Source organism: Mobula hypostoma, chromosome 9, assembly GCF_963921235.1.
Source record: "Mobula hypostoma chromosome 9, sMobHyp1.1, whole genome shotgun sequence".
Taxonomy (NCBI): Eukaryota; Metazoa; Chordata; class Chondrichthyes; order Myliobatiformes; family Myliobatidae; genus Mobula; species Mobula hypostoma.
The window spans coordinates 42,389,735-42,411,414 of NC_086105.1; the positions used below are offsets into that span (position 1 = coordinate 42,389,735).

The window sequence follows — 21,680 nt, forward strand, 5'->3', positions numbered from 1 at the left end:
TTGGATCAGCCATGATGAAATGGCAGAGCAGTCTCAATGGGCCAAATGGACTAACTGTACTCCTATATCTTATGGTCTTATGGACTACAACTCTGCCTTCAATACCATAATTCCATGCAAACTCTTCTCCAAACTCCTAGACCTGAGTCTCAACAACTCCCTTTGTAATTGTAGGGACTCTATCCTCTCCTTACTGGAACATTCTGAACAAGAAGGTAGCATCTTAAAATATGGCCTCGTCTGTTGACGGCTGAGATGAGAAGAAATTTCTCCACCCAGGGAGCAGTGAGCCTTTGGAATTCTCTGTCCAAGAGGGTTGTGGGGGTTCAGTCACTGAGAATGATAAGAGTTCAGATTTGAAAGGTATCAAGTGACATGGCATAAATGGGAGAAGGTAACATGGTATAGAGTCAAGCATGATTTTACTAATTGACTGAATAGGTTTGAGAGGCCAAGTGGCCAATTCAGTCCTCTGTGGCTTTAGGTATTATGATCCCCATCAGTCTGCCCATTCTTCGAAACAATATTCTTATTCTCTTTACCAACAATTTAAATGTGATGATTAAAGACAATGCACGTGGGTCTATTGAAAGTGGACAAAAGGTGATGTGACCTAGCAGTGATTCTGGATTGGAATTAGGTCTATCATTTCACAGTTCTAAGCATATGGCATCAGTACATCGCCTCAGCAGGCAGAATAATGAGACTTTGCCAAAGACGCCGATGGTCGATCGAGACGTTACTGTCATCCTGCGCGACCTGGGATCACAGGTCACGTTCAATGGCAGTAAATGAGCACAAATAGCAGAAACTATTTTCCAGCAAGCAGGACACAGGGTAATTTGACAGAATTTCAGAGAACTATCGCTGGTATAAATAACAGATCTGCTGGCCACAGTCTGGAGCAGGAAGGTGTCTCACTGCAGAAAAAACACTGAAAGATCACGAGCCATATATTCAAGAACATACCAAGTGGGCAAAACAAAAATGGACGGGAAAGATCCAGGTCCTGCTGACTATGGCGACTGATCAGAAACCAAATGCAGTCTCATTTCACAGTTGGACCAAACCGTCACCTCTGTAACCAATACTGAGTGAACAATTTATTAACTTCTTTATTTAGATGAAGCAAAATGGAAACAGGATAAAATGAGATTTTCTATAGCAATTACTCTTGCATGATCACCTCCTGGAAAGTGAGGCAGCTTATGATCCAGTATCGCTCTCCTCACACTAATGTATAAACCATTCCAGCTTCCACCAGGGAAGCAGAGCAGGAGGAATGGAGAGCAAGGAGGGCAGAGACCACAATACCACAAGCTACTGTCAGTCCTACTGGGCCGTCCCTGTTGGCTCCAGATTGAAGGGGATATTGTTCTCTAACAGTAGATTCAAATCTGAATGATTACTAAAATATACACCATTGCTGCTTTGGCGTTTCTCATTTGACCTATGATATCCCTTACAAGCATTACCTTCTCAAGGAAGGTCTGATGAGGTCTCGGCCCAAAACGTCAGCTCTTTATACCTTTCCATAAATGCGGCCTGACCTGCTGAATTCCTCCAGCATTTTGCGTATATTACTTCCTTGAAATCTCTTTCCATCCTCCTTTCAATAAGAAAGACTTATTAAAAGGGCTAGCTCTGTTAAAGGAGTCAAACTGGACACACTGGTGGCTGTGGTAGAACAAAGGACCCTAAGGAGAATCCTGGCAATTCTGGACAATGTCTCTCATCCTCTGCATGCCACCTTGGCTGAACAGAGGAGCACTTTTAGTAATAGACTAAGACAAGTGTGTTGCTCCAAAAAGTGCTATATGAGGTCAACCTTATCCACGGCTGTCAGGCTCTATAAGAAGTCAACTTACAGCCGGGGAAGTGATGACCCCCTCCTGTTAAGACTGTTTGAAGTAATTTATTTTTCATTCTTTCTACTTTTCTTCTATTATTTATATCTGTGCACTTGTAATGCTACTGTGACACTGTACAGTAAACTCCTTTTGGATCAATAAAGTATCTATCTCTCCCTCTCTCTTTTGGTAATGCTTTATTTTGTTATCAATTGTCTGCCCATAACATTTCTAAGGATTCTAGTTCATTTTATGATATGCTCATACACAATGGATTTTTATGGATCATGTTTACAAGGATTACCACAGCAGCTTATTGTTGATGTTCCTTATGAAATGATAAGTCATATGAAATCAGCATAAATTCATCCACAATAAAATGCAATGCTTATATACTTTGTTTATAATTTTTGTCAGATTATGTGTGATTCATTAGTTATCTCTGGCTTTAGTTCCCCCTTACTCTGCCCCCTTCTTTGCTGTAATTGCAAAATGAGAAATATTAACAGAAAATGTTCAAGATACTCAGCAAGTCTGGCAGCATCTGTGGAGAGAGAAACAGGGATGGTTCAGGTCAATGACCCACTGGGCAGAAGCCGTCAGTTCTGACTGCTGCCATTTCCTATTTCTCTGCCAGTTACCCGACACCATCGGCATGCAGACAGGGTACCTTGAGGGAGTTGGCAACTCTGATGTGATTATCGTACACCAGCACGTCCACAGTCATCTGGCTCAGTCCACGGATTTCACTGAGATCTCCTTCCAGGGCGTCCCTGGCCACTGGGACCAGCTTCAATGGGTGTGGGCATTTGGTACCATCCCAGACCTGTTGGAGAAAATCACTTTAACTTTATTATGCACAAATTCACTTAACTTCCCACTATAAACGACTAACATAGTAAAGAATATACCAACATTCTAGCCTGCTGTACTCCCGACTCCCTGTTACAATAGCACTTGACATCAAGTGCAAGCCTTCGTGTAGTTTGGCCAAAATGGATAATTTTATAAAAATAATTCTACTGCATTTTATTCTTTATCCAATACAAAAACAATAACACTTCTCATAATAAACTAACATGAATGCTCTTATGCTTTTAGTTGAGTGCATGCCCATTTCATAGTTGGTATTTCCCTGTAATCAAGGACACCAGACACGCCAAATGCTCTCATATAGTTTCAGAGCAGTTTCCTACAGCCCTCAATCAGATTCTTGATCCGCCCCGAAAAACACAATCCTACCTCGATGAATGAACATTACAGACCACCTTTTGCACTAGCATGGACTTGTTTCTAATTGCATTTTTGAACTAATGTAACGTTTTAAAATCTTTTTCGTATGAACTATGCATCAGTTGTACCTAAGTCATGTTCAGTGTGTTTTCTAATCTATATGCTTGCGATGCTGCTGCAGGCTAGCTTTCAATTGTGTGTGTACCTCACCGTACTTGTGCACTAGACAATAAACTTAACTTGACAAAGTACTGGTGGGACAAACAAAATGCTGGAGGAACTCAGTGGGCCAGCAGGCATCTATGGAAAAGAGTACAGTTGACGTTTCGGGCCGAGACCCATTGGCAGGAAACGTTGACTACTTTTTTCCATAGATGCTGCCTGGCTTGCTGAGTTTCTCCAGCATTTTGTGTGTGTTGCTTGGATTTGCAGCACCTGCAGATTTTCTCTTGTTTGTTAAGGTACTGGTGGGCAGAGCTAAGGTGTGGAAGCCAAATGAGGACCTGTGCCTGAAATAATTCAAAGATTGTGGTTGCTGCAAACTGGTTGTGTGTCATTGTTATAAATGACATTTAAATAGAGTGCAGTCATTGTAAAAGATTGAAGACAACTCTGTTTTTATCCAAATATATTGTTAGGTGTTTGTTTCATTTGTAACTGGGCCTAAAATGAAGATGGATATCACGTTTTACAGCCTTAGGTTGTATCAATGTCCTGTTCAATATTACAGATCAACAGCAATGCCGACACAAACACATTCTTTAACCTGTAGATCACACACAATGTAGAAGCTCAGTCTCAGGTGCCAATTCAACAAATTGTATTTTTGAAAGGAATTGAGTATTTTTATTTTGAACTAGACCTATCAATTACAATGACAGCATCAACACTGACTGTCTTACAGACAAGAGCAATGCACAGTAAAACTATGCTGTTCACATTTAAATTATTTAAAAAGACATCAAGTCCCAGCTAATAAATGATCTGGTCAATGGAAAGCAGTGCAATAATCTACGATTGTGCCTTTGAACCTGATTAATCAGCTGCTGTCAGGTGCTTGGGATTGGAAATCTAACTCACTGGGAAAAGTTCTCTGTGTGAAGTTTAGAGAAACTCTGGTCAATGTTAGGGCTCTAACTCTCTCGCTGTCAATTCCTAGGCCATCCAGGGCCACAAACAGTTCTTCCAGGTGAGGTAACACTTCACCTGTGCCTCTGTTGGAGTCATAGCATTTGAGTTCGGTGCTCTCGGTGTGGCCTGTTGTATATCGGTAAGACCTGACGTAGATTGGGAGATCGCTTCACCGAGCATCTACACTCCGTTCGCCAGAACAAGTGGGATCTCCCAGTGGCCACCCATTTTAATTTGACTTCCCATTCTCATTCAGATATGTCCATCCATGGCCTCCTCCACTGTCGGGATAAGGCCATACTTAGATTGGAGGAACAACACTTTATATTCCATTTGGGTAGCCTCCAACCTGATGGCATGAACATTGATTTCTCAAACTTCCAGTAATGCCTCCACGCCTGACCCCTTCACCATTTCGCATCCCTTTGTCTCTCTCTCATGTTATCTCCTTGCCCACCTATTGACTCCCTCTTGTGCTACACCCCACCTTTTTTTTTCCATGGCCTGCCTCTTTCACCAATCAGCTTCCTAGCTCTTTGCTTCATCCCTCCCTCTTCAAGTTTCAGCTTTCACCTGGAGTTACTCTCTCCCCTCCCCCCACCTTTCAAATCTACTCCTCAACTTTTTTTCTCCAGTCCTCCCACACTGGGCCTCCTACAATTCACCTACCGACACAACTGATCGACAGATGATGCAATAGCCACACCTCTACACACCGCCTTTACACATCTGGAGAAGAAGGACGCATACGTGAGACTGCCATTCTTGGACTACAGTTCAGCATTCAACACCATAATTCCTTCCAGCCTTGACAGGAAGCTCAGAGACCTCGGCCTTCACCCTGCCTTGTGTAGCTGGATCCTGGACTTCCTGTCAGATTGCCAGCAGGTGGTAAGAGAGGGTTCCCTCACCTCTGTCCCTCTGATCCTCAACACAGGTGCCCCTCAGGGCTGTGTCCTAAGCCCCCGTTCCCTTACAGGTTTCCCCTACCATCCGAAGGTAGAGCGTTCCTATGAAATGGTTCGTAAGCCGGAACGTCGTAAAGCGAAGAAGCAATTACCATTAATTTATATGGGAAAAATGTGTGAGCGTTCGCAGACCCAAAAGTAACCTAAAAAATCATGCCAAATAACACATAAAACCTAAAATAACAGTAACATATAGTAAAAGCAGGAATGATATGATAAATACACAGCCTATATAAAGTAGAAGCACTTTTCCACAATCATTGCCGCACTGTTCTCCGTAGCGAAAATCTCACGCAAGCGCTCTCGGCAGAAACACAGCACAAGTGCTCTCCAGTAAACCTGAATCTATGAAGCTGCCAAATCATACCAAATAACACGTAAAAATACACAGCCTATATAAAGTAGAAATAATGTATGTACAGTGTAGTATCACTCACCAGAATTAGGAAGACAGCGCCCAACGCACTGATGATGGTGTGTTAGGCTGAGTCGTCAGAGGTTGGGGTGGTGCAGTGGCCCCCACCCTCCGGGCAGCAAACCGATACCGATCTGCGAAGCATGCAGGGGTACAGCGGTAGCCGGGACGCAACCAGCACATCTTTAAGAAAACCGTAAGAAAACCAAAATAAACAAGCTAATTAACTAGGTGCCGCCCGGCACGTAAATGTCGGCCCAGATCAGAGGCGACGCAATCGGCAATCGCCTCTGATCTGGGCCGACATTTACGTGCTGGGCGGCACCTTATTAATTAGCTTGTTTATTTCGGCTTTTTTTCTTAAAGATGTGCTGGGTGCCTCCCGGTTACCGCTGCATTCTCCGCGAATTGGTATCTGTCCGCGGCCCGAGGATTGGGCTGGTGGGACACTGGGTTGTCATCTCGTCATCTGTTTCCATGAGAGCAGGCAGGTCATCTTCTTCTATGTCTGCCTGCCTCGATGTCGAAGGTCGAGGTTCGTCGTCTGCCGTGGCTGATGCAGAAGGCTTGCTTGACTACTGAGCCTCGCACATTTTTAGATCATACAGTTCTTTGTAAGCACTCAAATCATCCTGCAAATATGCCCTAAACCGACCTACCCTTTCAAAATTAAAGTCGTACTTTATCATTGCAGTGAAAACCTCACGCAGTTGCTTCACGTTCAGTTCCTCGACGACTTCACTTTCGGTCCATTCACTACTGCATTCGGCTTTGATTGTTATCCTTTCCTCTTCCAATTGCATCAGCTCTTCATCTATCAGTTCTTGGTCATGAGATGCCAAAACCTCTTCAACGTCATCTTCGTCAACTTCCACAAACCAAACTCACTTGGTCCTTACTTCGTTCACCACGATCGAAATGCTTAACTATGTCTAGTTTTACGCTAAGTGTAATACCCTTACAAGCTCTTTTAAGCTTTTCCGAGACCTTAGAACTCATCTTGCAAACGGCTGCTCACAGGCACATGTTTAAGCAATGCCAGCGAGAATGTTCCAAATCCGGGGGAGAGCAGCTGCTCGGGGCACGTGCTGCCTTTTATCGCGCGCTGCTTTTTTTCGCATGCTGTCTTTTTTCATAACAGTGAAAACACCTTCTGTTAGCGAAAATAGGGAACCAACGTAGGTCTTTCATAACAGTGAGGTTTCGTAAAGCGAACGTTCGAAAAGCGGGTGACATCTGTACTCTCTGTATATCCATGACTGTGTCGCCACCCACAGCTCCAATCTGACGACATTATCTTGTTTGGCCTTATCTCAAATAATAACGAGGCAGCCTACAAAGAAAAAATCATCACCTTGACACAGTGGAGTCAAGAAAGCAACCCCTGCCTCGATGTCGCAATAAAAATGGAGCTGGTTGTGGACTACAGGAGGAATGGAGAGAGGCTAACCACGATTGACATCAATGGATCTGGGGTTGAGAGGGTGAACAGCTTTAAGTTCCTCAGCATAAACATCACCGAGGATCTCACATGGTCTGCACATACCAGCTGTGTGGCAAAAAAGGCACAACAGCACCTCTTTCACCTCAGACGGTTCAACAAGTTTGGTATGGGTCCCCAAGTCCAAAGAACTTTCTACAGGGACACAATTGAGAGCATCCTGACTGGCTGCATCACTGCCTGGTATGGGAACTGTACCTCCCTCAATCGCAGGATTTTGCAGAGAATGATGCGGACAGGCCAGCGCACCTGTAGATGTGAACTTCCCACAATTCAGGACATTTACAAAGACAGGTGTGTAAAAAGGGCTCGAAGGATCACTGGGGACCCGAGTCACCCCAACCACAAACTGTTCCAGCTGCTAGAATCCGGTAAACGGTACTGCAGCATAAAAGCCAGGACCAACAGCTCTCGGACAGCTTCTTCCACCAGGCCATCAGACTGATTAACTCACGCTGATAAAGTTGTATTTCTATGTTATATTGTCTGTTAGACAGAGATGTAACGTAAAGATTTTTACTCATGTATATGGAGGCTGTAAGTAATAAAGTCAATTTAATTCCTGTTAAAGGATCTCAGCCCGAAACGTCGACTGTACTTTTTTCCATAGATGCTGCCTGGCCTGCTGAGCTCCTGCAGTATTTTGTATATGTTACTCTAACTTTCAGCATCTGCAGATTTTCTCTTGTTTGAGAATATGCCCAATTTGTCTCATCAATATCTTGTACAACTTCACCACAACAACCAAATGTTTATACCCAAAGCTCTGACTGATGAACATCTACTAAAGACCTTTGGCAGTGCAGTGTTATATGTCACTATTGCCATAGGAAGGGCAGCAATTTCAGAATCAGTATCAGGTTTATTGTCACTGACATTCAGAATAACTGAAGGAGAACCATGGCTGGCAAAGGAGGTCAAAGACTGCAAAAAAGAGCAAATGAGAGGACAAAAAATATAGCAAAACCTTCTGTGAAGCTTGGGGATTGGGTAGCTTTTAAAAACTAACAGAAGGCAAATAAAAAAGCAAAAAAAAAATTATGAAGGTGAACTATTGATGCACTATCAATTACTCCAAAAGACTGGAAGTACAGTAAATACTGAAAGGCTTTTATTAACAATAAAATAGATCCACATCCATGCTGTATGTCTGTCCTGGACAGTGGGAGGAGCAGTGACACAATCACCTTTATTCAGGGGTCTGTGGGAGGAGCCACAGGAGCAGTCAGCAGAGGGGCGTATCCAGACAGGTAACCCAGTTACATGGTTTACTACAGCTATCCAATAATTTAAAAGAGTCTACTAAATGAATAGAAAAAGAAAAGCTGGAGAGTTATGCTGGAGAGGTAGTAATGGGAAACAAAGAAATGATAGATGAACTGAATAAGTATTTTTATTTTAGACCTTAAGACATATTTTGCATTAGTCTTCACCGTGGAAGACACTGGCAGCATGTTGGAAGCTCGTGAATTTCAGGGGCAGAAGTGAGTGTAGCTGTTATTATTAATGAGAAGGTGTTTGGGAAGCTGAAGGTAGATAAGTCACCTGGACCAGATGGAATACACCTTTAGGGTTCTAAAAGAGTTAGCTGAAGAGATTGTGGAGACATTAGAAGTTATCTTTCAAGAAGCATTAGGTTCTGGAATGGTTCTGCAGGACTGGAATATTCCAAATGTCACTCTATTCTTTGAGAAGAGACGAAACAACAAAAAAGGAAATAATAGGCCAGTTAGCCTGACTTCAGTGGTTGGGAAAATAGAAGAAACCATTACGAAGCATAAGGCTTTGGAGTACTTGAAAGCACATGAGAAAATAGGCCAAAGTCAACATGGTTTCCTGAAGGGGAACATCTTTCCTGGCAAAGCTGATGGAATCCTTTGAGGAAATAATGTGTTGGTTAGACACAGAAACAGTTTACTTGGATTTTCAAAAGCCTTTGACAAGGTTCAAAGTTCTAAGTAAATTTATTATGAAAGTATATATTGTCATTATAAACAGCCTTGGGACTTACTTTCTTGTGGGCACTCACAGTACGTACAAAAAAGCACAATAGAAACAATGAAAGACCACACACAACAAGGTGGACAAACAACAATATGCAAAAGATAATAAGCTATGTCAATAGAAAAAGAAGAAAATAAGAATAGTAAATAAATAAGCAATAAATATCAAGAACATGAATGAAGAATCCTTGAAAATGAGTCCATGTGTTGTGGGAATAGTTCATTGTTGGTGTGAGTGAAGATGAATGAAGTTATACCCTCTGTTTGAAGAGTCTGATGGTTGAGGGGTAATAGCTGTTGCTGAACCTGGTGCTGTGGGAGCTGAGGCCCCTGTTCCACCCTCCTTTTGGCAACAACGAGAAGAGAGCATGCTTGGATGGTGAAGGTTTTTGACTGATGTTGCTTTCTTCTGACAGCACTCCATTCAGATATGCTCAGAGATGGAGAGGGCTTTACCCATGACAGACTGGGCTATATCTTCTACTTTTTGCAAGCTTTTCTGTTCAAAGGCACGGTGCGTCCATACCAGACTGAGATGCAACCAGTCAGTATACTCTCCACCACACAGCTACAGAATTTGTCTAAGTACGAGATAACATGCTGAATCTTCGCAAACTCCTCAGAAAATAAAGGTGCTACCATGCTTTCTTTGTAATGATATTTGGACCCAGGACAGATCCTCTGAAATGATAACACCAAGGAATTTAAAGTTGCTGACCCTATCTGCCTCCAATTCCCCTGATGAAGAACAGGTCCTGGACCTCTGGTTTCCTCCTCTTTTAGTCAATTATCAGCTCCTTGGTCTTGCTGACAGTGAGTGAGAGGTTGTTGTGGAATCACTCAGCCAGGTTTTTAATCTCCCTCCCACAGTATATGCTGATCTGTCACTGCCTTTCATTCAGCCAACGACAGTGGTGTCGTCATCAAACTTAAATATGGCACTGGAGCTGTCCTTTGCTTCACAGTCATAAGTATAAGCAGAGCAGACTCGATGGGCTGAATGGCCGACTTCTGCTCCTTTGTCTTATGGTCTTATAAAGTGAATAGAGCAGGGGGCGAAGTTCACAGCCTTGTGGTGCACCTGTGCTGACGGTGATTGTGGAGGAGATGTGACGTTGTCCATTCAAACTGACTGGGGTCTGCAGGTGAGGAAACTGAGAATCCAGTTGTACAAGGAAGTATTAAGACCCAGGTCTGGGAGCTTATTGATTAGTTTTGATGGGATGATAGTATTGAATGCCAAGCTGTAGTCAATCAAGAGCATCCTAATGTCAGATGTTCCAGGGTTGAATGAAAAGCAAATGAAATGGCATCTGCTGTTGACCTGTTGTGACAGGAGGCAAAGCAGAGTGTATCCAAGTTGCTCCTCAGTTCATCAGCACCCTGTCAAAGCACTTCATCACAGTAGATACAAGTGTCACTGGACAATAGTCATTGAGGCACGTTACTCCGTTCTTCTTAAGCGCTGGTATGAATGAAGCCTGATTGAGCTTCAAGGTGACACACATAGGCTGCTGAACAGGGTAAGAGCCCTTGGTATCACAGGATAGATACAGGCTGGACAGAAGATTAGCTGACTAGCAAAAGGCAAAGGGAGTCAATAAAGAGGGTCTTTTCTGGTCTGTACTTGTTAACTAATAATGTTCCCCAGGTGTCATTTTGGTTCTGCTACTTTTCACATTCTATGTTAATGACCTGATGCAATTGAAGGCTTTGTAGCCAGATTTGCAGATGACACAAAGACAGGTGGAGAGGTAGGTAGTGCTGACAAAACATGGAGACTGCAGAAGGACTTGGTCCGATTAGGGGAATGGGTAAAGAAGTGACATATGGAATACTGTGTAGGAAAGTGTATGGTCACGCACTTTGGTAGAAGGAATAAAGGCATAACCTATTTTCTAAATGGGAAGCAAATTCTGAAGTTGGAGGTGCAAAAGGACTTGAGAGTCCTTGTGCTGAATTCCCCATAGGTTATCTTGCAGGTTGAGTTGATAGTAAGAGAGGAAAATGCAATAATCGCATTCAGCTTGAGATGATTAGGTTATAAAAGCAAGGATGCAATGCTGAGCCCTTATAAGGCATTGGTCAGTCATATATGAAGTACTGTGAGAAGATTTGGCCCCATATCTAAGAAAGGGTGTGTTGGCATTCGAAAGGATCCACAATAGGTCTATGAAAATATCCCAGGAATTAAAGGATTAACATAACAGGGGCGTTTGATGGCTCTGGACCTGCATTCACCAGTGTTCAGACCAAGTGGGGTGGGAGGAATCTCACTGAAACTAAAAGGCCTAGACAAAATAGGTGTGGAAAGGATGTGGGAAAGTCTTATACTCGAGGGTACAGCCTCAGAACAGAAGTACAACTCTTTCGAGCAATAATGAGGAAGAGTTTCTTCAGCCAGAAGGTGGTGAATCTGTGTAATTCATTGGCATGGGCAGCTGTGGAGGCCAAGTTGTTGGGTATACTTAAAACAGAGTTTGATAGGTTCATGATTAGCAAGAATGTTGAAGATTACAGGGATAAGACAACAGAATGGGGTTGAGAGGGAAAATCAATCAGCTATGTTTGAATGGTTGAGTGGACTCAGTGGGTTGACTGGCTTAATTCTGCTCCTACCTCTTATGGTCTTACGATTTATGTCGTGAAATTTGTTGTTTTTTTGTGTCAGCAGTAAAGTGCAAGCCATTATCATCGGCATGAGTTTTGAAGATGTCCTCAATGATGGGAAACCTGGAGCCTGTGATGGAGCTGGCTGAGTCCCCAATCCTCCACAGCCTCTTGCGAACCTGCTCATTGGAGCCCCCATATCAGGCGGGGATGCAACCATTCTAAGTGCCCTCCATTCACGCATCTGCAAAAATTTGCTAGAGTCTTTGATGACATACCAAAATCTCCTCAGGAGACTCCGAATGAAGTAGAGCCACTGTGTACCTTCTTTGTGATTGCATCACTGTGTAGGGCCCTCTGAGATATTAATCCCAGATCCCAGGAATTTGAAACCCAGTTGCTCACCAACAAATTCTCAGCATAAGTGTGAATGGATAATACATGCAGTATTACCAGCATCTCCAGATCTCAACAATATCTCATGTAAGAAACAATTCCATCACTAATTGCTATCCCTAGTTCAAGCGTGCATACTTTGTTGGTGCCATTTAGCTTAACATTTGCCATTGGAAAATTCTTGGCAAATATCATTCATTGAAAAGCACCAACAGTGGATCACTGAAAATCCAAATTCAAATTCAAGTGTAATTATCATTCAACCATACATGAATACAGCCAAATGAAACAGTGTTCCTCTGGGCCAAGGTGCAAAACACACACAGCACATTCAAAATAGCATGCAAAAAAAAAAGCATGTCTATGTATCAGGCAATATCAACGTGGTTTTGTAATAGGAAAACAATGTTAGACGAGTTTATCAGAGTGTTTTGAAGAAATACTATGTGCAGTGGGTACAAGGTAGATATTTTATACCTGGGTTACCAGAAGTCATATAATGAAGTGCAAAGGTTATTGCAGAAAATGGAAGTTAATGTGCCGGAAGTAACAGAGTGACATGGCCAGAAGATCAGAGGACCAGCAGGAAGAGGAGTATGTGCAGAAATGGTTCAGAAGACATAATGAGTGCCACAAGAATCAGTGCTGGGGCCTCAATTATTCTCCAACTTACATAAATCACGAATTAAGGGGCTAAATACATCATTGCCAGTTTTATACAAATGACACAAAGGTACACAAAGGTCCACAAAGATCACCTGCAAATAAAGTTTGAAGATGATGTAATGATTCTACCAAGATATGTGAGTGGGCAAATATCTTGCAAATGGAGTACAATTTGGGAAAATGTAAAAATTTTCATGTGGCTATGAAATTAAAATTAAACACAGCATGATACCTAAATGGGGAGAGATTACAGTGTTCTGAGAAGCAGGAAGATGTTGGTGACTTAACTCATGACATGCACAAGTTTAATAAGCAGGTGCGATGTAATAAGGGAAATGAACAGAATGCTATTATTTATTGCAATGAAATTTAAATACCAAAATTGGGAGATCAAGCTTCAGTTACACACAGCACAGGGGAGATTATATTTAGAGTATAGTACTGCACTCCTTATTTCAGGAAGGATGTTAATGCATTGCAAGCAGTTCAGAGAATATTTAATAGAATAATAGCAGTTAGAAGATTGGCTGTCTAGGTTTGGCTTATATCTGCTTGTATCCAACAGAATTTGGATGAGTGTGAGGGGCGTGATTAAATAATCTGAGGGGAACTGACAGGTTGATGTTGAAAGGATTGTGGAAGAAACAATTTGGGAGAGAATCTAAGATGAAGACTTAATACTTAAAAATAGGGAACTGCCCTTTTAAGAGAGAAATGGAGTTAAATCTCTCGCAGAAGTTTGAGCGTCTTTGGACTTTGCTTTCTCAAAGAGAAGGAAAAGGTCTTTGAATAGAGGTAGATAGATTATTGATAAATGGGTAGGTGGTGAGTGAGGTAATGGTGGGGAAGGCTACTGTGGAGTTGAGGCTCCAGAGGGGCCTTCTCCTGCTGCAAAGACATTGTATTTGTATGCAAAATGCACTCTCACAGTGAGTCAAGTGTAGTAAGAACTTAGAAAATCATTAATTCAAAAGGTCGACTCTGCTTCTCTAAATGTGGTGCCCGAGTTGCTGAATATTTCCAGCATCCTTGTATTTATTTCAGGTTTCCACTGAAATGGGAGAATGACTCTCCATGCTCTCAAAGTGTGGCACTCAAAGCAGTCTGTCATTTCGTAACCAAGATAAAAACACAACATAGTTATATAACACTGGAAAAAAATTTCTATTTCTATTCTGCAGTGAACTCCACTTGGGTCTATTGATATCCTAATTTCAATTCATAAGCGAAAAACATTCAGCTAACCATATAATCATAAAGGGATTAACTCATCCTCAAAGGGGCTCTGTATCAGAGCAAGTAAAGACATTCTCTACAGCTGGTCATGCTACACAACTGCTTTTGAATTTCTCTGTGGGGAACCCAGTGCAAAAAGCAACACAACTGGAACAGCTTGTATTTATATAGAGCATTTGCTACAGGTAAAGTTGATACAATGCTATGTAAGAAGATACTGCGCCAATGACCAAAGGCTTGGTGAAAGGGGTTGATTGTATGAATTGTCTTAAAGCAGGAGAGAGGAAGGGAATTCCAGAGCTTCAGACGGAAGCTGCTGAAGTCTGTAAAAGTAAAGGAAAGGAAATCAAGGTTGAAAGAGAGGCCGGGGTGGGGTGGGAATACAATGAACAATGCTGGAAAACTTGCTCCATCAAAGACTGACCATTTACACAAGGGTTATTAAAATGTCCTTCATTCTTAGCACTGTCACCGGTACACTGAGGTTTAGTTTTCTACAAGAACTCAGTGAATGCAGTCACTAACATGAGAAAATCAAAAGCAACCCACACAAAAGCGGAAAGTGACGAGGGAGTCAATTAGGAAGTGATCCCTCTGGAAGACAGAAAGTTGCTGCTTCCTGTACCCAGGCTGAGCTCGTCAACTTGCTTCCAGCACCTATGATGAGCTTGGCAACTAAATCAGCTTTGTCTCTGACTTCCACCGTGCCCTCAAATTTATTTGATCCATTCCAACACCTTCCTCCTCTTTCTCTATCTCTCTGTCTCCATCTCTGGAGGTATCTTATCCACCGATATCTTTTATAAACCCACCGATTCTCAGAGCTACCTGGACTATACCTCTTCCCACCCTGTCACTTGTAAAAATGCCATCCCCTTCTCTCAGTTCCACTGTCTCTACCGCATCTGCTCTCAGGATGAGGTTTTTCATTCCAGTACTAATGAGATGTCCTTTTTCTTCAAAAAAAAGGTGCTTTACTTCCTCCAGTATCAACCCTGCCTTCACTAGGATCTCTTCCATTTTTGCCCTCACCCAATCCTCCTGCTGTCACACCAGGGATAGGATTCCTCTTGTCCTCACTTACCACTCTAACAGCCTCCACGTTTGGCACATAAATTCTCTGTAACTTCTCTCCACCAAGTACAACGTTTATACATCTCTCTCCCCCTCCCTCCATCTGCTTTCCAAAGGGATCATTCCCCTTGTGACTCTCTTGTTCACTTGTCCCTTCCCACTGATCTCCCTCCTGGCACTTATCCTTGCAAACTGCCCCTACACGTCCTCCCTCACTATCATTCAGGGCCCCAAACAGTCCTTCCAGGTGAGGCAATACTTCACCAGTGAGTCTGTTGGGGTTATCTACCGTATCCAGTGCTCCCAGTGTGGCCCCCTGTATACTGGTGAGACCTGATGTAGACTGGGAGACCACTTCACCAAGCACCGAAGCTCCATCCGCAAGAAAAAGCTGGATCTCCTTGTAGCCACACATTTTAATTCCACTTTCCATTCCCATTCCGACATGTCAGTCCACGGCCTACTCTACTGCTGCAATGAGGCCACACTCAGGTTTAAGGAGCAACAACTCATCTGAGTAGCCTCCAACCTGACGGAATAAACATCGATTTCTCAAACTTCCAGTAACTGACCCCCTCAACATTCTACATTCCTGTTTCTCTTTCTCTCACTTTACCTCCATACCTCTCTCACCTCATCTCCTTACCTCTCTATGGTGCTCCTACTTCTTAACTTTCTTCCATAACCTTCATCTTCTACACTGTCCTATCAGGTTTCATCTCCTCCAGCCTTTTATCTCTTTCACCAATCAATTTCCCAGCTCCTTACTTCATCTCCTCCCCTTCACAACTACCACCTTGCACTTCTTGCTCCCCTCATCCCATCTTCTTACTCTGACTTCTCATCGTCTTTTCAAGTCCTGACGAATGCTCTCAGCCCAAAACGTTAACTGTTTACTCTTCTCCTTAGATGCTGTCTGACCTGCTGAGTTCCTCCAGCATTTTATGTGTGTTGCTTTGAATGTACTCACTGTATAGATCTGAAACACACACACACACACACCAGAAGCTTCTCTCATTTGCTCCTGGTCTGTGCTTAAAGTAATTGAAATCAACACCGCAATAGCACAAAGTATTAAGTAATTGGTATAGGTGATTCAAATATCCACATTGATTGCAGTCACTTGGCTGATGACAATCCCTGCCTTTAACTCTGTGGAAGAGGAGGCAAGGGAATTGAGGGGGCATTCACTCTTCAGAAAGGTCTCCCTCCTCTGTTTTTTTCTGTTTATCTTTCTGCCTATTGGCTTATAAAGTGAAGCTATGCCTTTTTTTTCTCAGATTTATACAATGTTATTTGTCTTTGTTCTCTCTGCGAGTAAGACATTCTAAGCATTTTAGCAATCTGCACGGAGCGCTAGAAACTGCTCATTTGATGTCCTGACATCAGCTCACAGCGACGATGATGAGGGTGACTATAATCCCTGTGGTGATGATGCTAAGCAACATTCCACCTACACAATGCTCTGTGCAAAGACCAGAGTGCCAAATACAGTTCACATCACTCACGGTCAAATTATAAGGTAGTGGGTTCAAATGGCATCGCAGAGACCTGATCACATAACTCAGTCAGTCTAGTGCCGTAATAAATGAGGTACTGTCTTCCTGACGAGACATTTGACAAAGGCATTGCCTGTCCTTTTTGGGCAGATGTAAAATATCTTGTGGGACAATTCAATTAAGAGCAATGAGATACGCACTGGATTTGTCTCTTGTTGGTGATCTTGTTCCAATAGGTGGAATCATTTGCCACTGAGTGCAAAGTGTTCATTCAACATGCAAAGAGCCCATGCCTACGTGTACTAAGATTCAGGAATGAACTGGTAGGTGGCAAATAACATCTGTAACAACAAGAGTGCCAGACAATGACCATCTCCGACAGGAGCGTATAATCATCTACCCTTGTCATCCAAGGGTATGACACCACACTGAGACAACACAGTTAATGGCTTGAGTCAGCTCTGATCAATGTCCTCAGTTCAGCCAATCTGAACTGGACTAGCTATAAACGGTAGAAGAATATTCTACAGTGAATGACTTAATTCCTGCCTGTCAAAAAACATTCCACCATCAACAGATCAGGAACATGCTGGCATATTTTGGATGTACCTGGATGACTGCGACTCCAGCAACTAAATGCCACTTTGATTAGCACCCGTCCTCCATCCGAAACATTCATCCACTCATTAGGCACACATTGCCTGCTACCATCTATAAAACACAATGTAGCTTTTGTGGATGACATTCATTGTCAACCCATATTGACAATAACTATCAGTTGTGGTTGAGTGGATTATCTTAAGTATCTCTGCAAAGTGATAGTTTAGGGCAGAAGTGTTCAAAGTGACTCTTTAAGTGTACTTTACCACACACACACAAACACACACACACACACACAGCTTAGTAATTCCACGCTGGCTGATTTCTGCTGCCTGCCATTGTCTACATCAGTGTTTCCCAACTGTTTTTAGCCAAACACCCCCCCCCAAAGGCACCTTCATATTTGCCAACACACCCTTTAAGGACCTTCATACTTGCCAATGCCCCTCTTAAGCACAAAATACTTTCCAGCACCTCCATAGTGTAAAACATGTCTACCATATGCCAACATAAGAAAAATGATTCTCCTTAAAATTTTAATTTGTCATTAAACTGAGCTTATACAGCACCTCTGAATTGTACAGCAGCTTCGATATCAATGCGATTCTTGAGTTTGATGGCTTTTAGAAGAGTTGAAATATCTGGTTCAAGTTGTGACAACAAAAGCTTTAAGTCCCCACAGGTAACAATGTCCGAGCGGTTTCTGTTTTTTGTGAGTATGTGGTTCATTGCACTGAAGCCTCTTTCAATGAGGTGTGAGGATGAAATGCAATGACGAGCAGTTTGGTTCTTCTCCAAAGACCAGGAAACTTTGTACGATAGTGTAGTTACACACCACAAAAGCCGACATATTTCCACCTTGCAAAGAAATGGTTAATTACCTACTCCGGAATTTCCAGATCATTCAAATTCTTGAATCGATCCTGAAAATCCTTCATCAGTGACTGCAGGTGTAAGCAGCACAGTTGCAAATTACCCTCTGTGAAAGAGAGTGCCATACTCTCCACGCAGGGAAACTGTGAGAACATTCTTCCCTCCACGGCTTGCTTTAGATTTTCAATTTTCCAATAAAAGTGAACACTGCACTTTTCGCCTGGATTAAATTGAAATTCTCATCCTGCAGTTTCATATTTAGAATATTCATTTTGTCATATGGATTGGCTGGTATGCCACATCTCCACGTAAATTTCAATCTTGTTTCCCAAGCTCTTGTTGACTTTGAGTAAAAATTCAACCATAGAGTCAAAAAGATCAAAGAATCATTTTATGCAGCAGCCTTTTGACAGCCAACACACCTCAGTGTGAAGAAGCAAGCATTGAAACTCTTCATCGTCGTCTTGGCACAACTGGTGAAATATTCTGCTATTTAATAGAAGAGCTTTAATTTTGTTGATAGCAGATATTACAACAGTTATGCTTTACAAAAGACACTGGCTGAGGATTTTGGCTGCAAGATGTTGATGATGAATTACAATAGATTGCAAACAGACTTGGAATTTCTTTTTTTCATAAATGCCACTAGACCAGCATGATAACATGCCAGATATGATGCTCCATCTGTTGCACAAGATATCATGTTCCTAACTGGAATACTTTTATCTCAATATAGATCTTGAGCTTGTCATAGATTAATTCTCCATTGATATCGGCTTTTAATGTTTTACCAAAGTAGAATTTCTTTATAAGCTTTTCCATTTTTGACAAACTGTTCATATGCCATTAGCAATGCCTCATTGTCTCGCATAGTTGACTCAACCAGTTGTATGCCAAATTCTCATTTTCGTAGCTTTGTGCATAGTTGATACTCAGTATCTTCACTCATTTCGTTATACGATGAGCTACAGAATTATCACACAGAAGAATTGATTTTAAAATACTATCTATTTTGAGAATGGTGGTGAGCACTTCTGACACAGCAGGCAATATTAATCTTTCACCAATTGTATAAGATTTTACACGCTTTGCTATCACTTTGGAAATGCTATAAGAAACAATGAGACTACTGTCATTGTTAACCTTCCTGGCACACTAACGGGACTAAATTAAAATAAAAAATTAACACAAACTGGGAATGCCTATCGGATGTTGATGATGGCAGTGAGTTGACACGGATGGAACGATGGTAGCGGCATGCAAAGAAACGGTGAGGCAAAGATAAAGACTATCACAGCAGCGCAAATTATGATGACAAGGGTTCAGATTGGATTCTGAATGGTGGTCAAAGATAGAGCTGATGTTTGGCAAGCTATCTTTATATTATTCTAAATAGCATGACTGGCCAATCACGTTAGGTTTCATAACCCTCAAAAATGGTTCTTGACCACACATATGAAGCCAAGGTCGCTTTGAACACCTCAAGAGGAATCCTCAGGGTCAGCAGGTTCACTGATTGGCTCTATTTCACCGTTTGGTTCCAGCCAGCGCTGTATCATTGCATGACCTGTTTTCCATAGATCAGTAGAGAAAGGCGAGAGGGTGTACTTGACTTACCAACTGTTAAATTGTATGATCTCGTTCCGTGCCGCGAGTCAAGCAGAACTGTTAGGTGCCCTGGTTGCTAATTTAGGCACCCCAATAATGTCTGTTTGATTGATAAAATCAGATGAGATTGCCGAGTTTCAGATGCATTGCGATGACCAATGCTCACCGCGTGAAGAGCTATGGTTTACCCTGTGTTCCAGTGCCTCATCCTTTTATTTGGAAGTGCCAGTTCTACTAATGGTTGGTCAGGTCTCATGCCTCAAAGTTAGGGTGCTGCTTACTGCCCCTTCCCCAAGAATCTTCAATGACCCCCCCAACAATTTCTATTTTCCCTAATGCTCCCTTAGGAGATGTAACTGACCCCATTCGGATTTACTGGTCTACAAGAAAGAGATTCAACGTGATCCAAGATTTAAGGTGCAGCCAAAGTCCGTAAGCTCTACTGCTGGAAAATCCATCATATCTGACTGGATATCGATAATTCAAAGCAGATTCTGTACTTTTAGCTCCAGTTTCCAGACTCCTTGAAAACATTTGGGCACTGGTGATAACAGCACATCAAAAGTGTTTGAGATCCTTCAATTTCTGAACCTTCAAAGCAATGACCACTGCAATGTTAATTCTTTAAAACAAATTATCCTTGGAGCTTTATCTATCTGCACGTTGGAGCTTGCTGGTGCTTACTGATATTAATAGTGACTACTTCACTTGGTTTGAAATGTCACCAAAGTTGCTAAATCAATGCAAGTCTTTCTCAGCTAGTACTGACAAGCTAGGTGAGTGTACCCCCAAGCAGCAAAGACATCAACCTTCCTCGCATCTCACCCATGCTCCCCGTGGCTGTTTGCTTGGCAAGCAAGACAGCTGTAGATCCTTGTATCGCCTAATCCTCATCCCTCCCTCTCGTGCATAAGGCGGCTCTTCAAGATTGCAACTACAGCAAGCTCTCCAGTCTGGTCAAGGATACGACAAGACCTCAGTTCAGGATTTGTCTGCTGTATCTAATCCAGCTTCTTAATTCACATTCTGCATTTAGTTCTCACTGTCTTCAAGGATGCTTTTTCTATTGCCAACATTAATATCATAGGTCCTAGCTGATAGGAAACAGTAAATCACTGGTGAATTTCAATACAGTCCAGGCAGGTTTTAACAGAAATGTAAGGGTTAATTAAGTTAGCAGATAGCTTGCTATAGGATTGGTTCTAGGTCAATCGGATTGTGGCCTTTCAGACGCTGTTTTCCATTTATCATCAAGCCTGGATACATTTGCACAGAGTGTATCACCTTCATTGTCAAGCCTTGTTAATGCATCAACTTTAAACTATAAAAGCATCCATTAATTCATCCTTTCTTGTCTTTGGAGGCCAAGCTCAATGGAAATATGGTTTGCTGTTTATTTCTCGTGAAGGTTGTGTCTGTGCTTTAACCATAGCTCACTGGAACAAGCCTGATTGATCAAATCTTTTAACAAGAAAACAGGCTTCTCCAATGTATCTGACAGTGGATTACTGTCCTTCTTTCGTACAGCATCAAAGGTTCATTACTGCACTATTTTTGTTCTATCACAACCATGGCCACCCTTGTTCTGGGGCTATTGGTTTGCAAAACCTGGCCTAGAATGGCACCATTGACCTTTGAACCAAGGGCCAGGTCCATTCGAGTTTTGAGAGCAGTTTGAGAAATGAAAGAACAAGAGCCACAGTAAGATTGCTTAATGATTACCTCCAAAAAAAAAACAATGGAGAAAACTGGTGACTTACATTCAGTGACCACTTTATTAGTTACAGGAGTGAACATAGAACCTGATGTGGTCTTATGCTTTAATAGCCCATTGACTTCAAGGTTCAAAGTGTTGTGCATTCAGAGATGCTCTTCTGTACACCATTGTTGTAATGCCTGGTTACTTGAGCTACTGTCACCCTCCTGTCAGCTTGAACTAGTGTGGCCATTCTCCTCTGACCTCTTTCATTAACAAGGTGTTTGCACCTACAAAACTGTTGCTTACTGGATGTTTTTG

The 21,680-nt window shown here is 42.2% G+C and overlaps 1 protein-coding gene across 5 annotated transcripts in view; it reads right to left on the bottom strand.

The window, feature by feature from the left end:
- Positions 1-21,680, bottom strand: part of pot1 (protection of telomeres 1 homolog) — a 355,041-nt gene that overhangs the window by 49,092 nt on the left and 284,269 nt on the right. For all 5 annotated transcript variants that reach the window (XM_063058161.1, XM_063058162.1, XM_063058159.1 and 2 more), the window contains one exon: positions 2,521-2,676. In XM_063058161.1, coding sequence (XP_062914231.1) covers positions 2,521-2,676 — 156 coding nt within the window. The remainder of the gene's footprint in view (positions 1-2,520; positions 2,677-21,680) is intronic.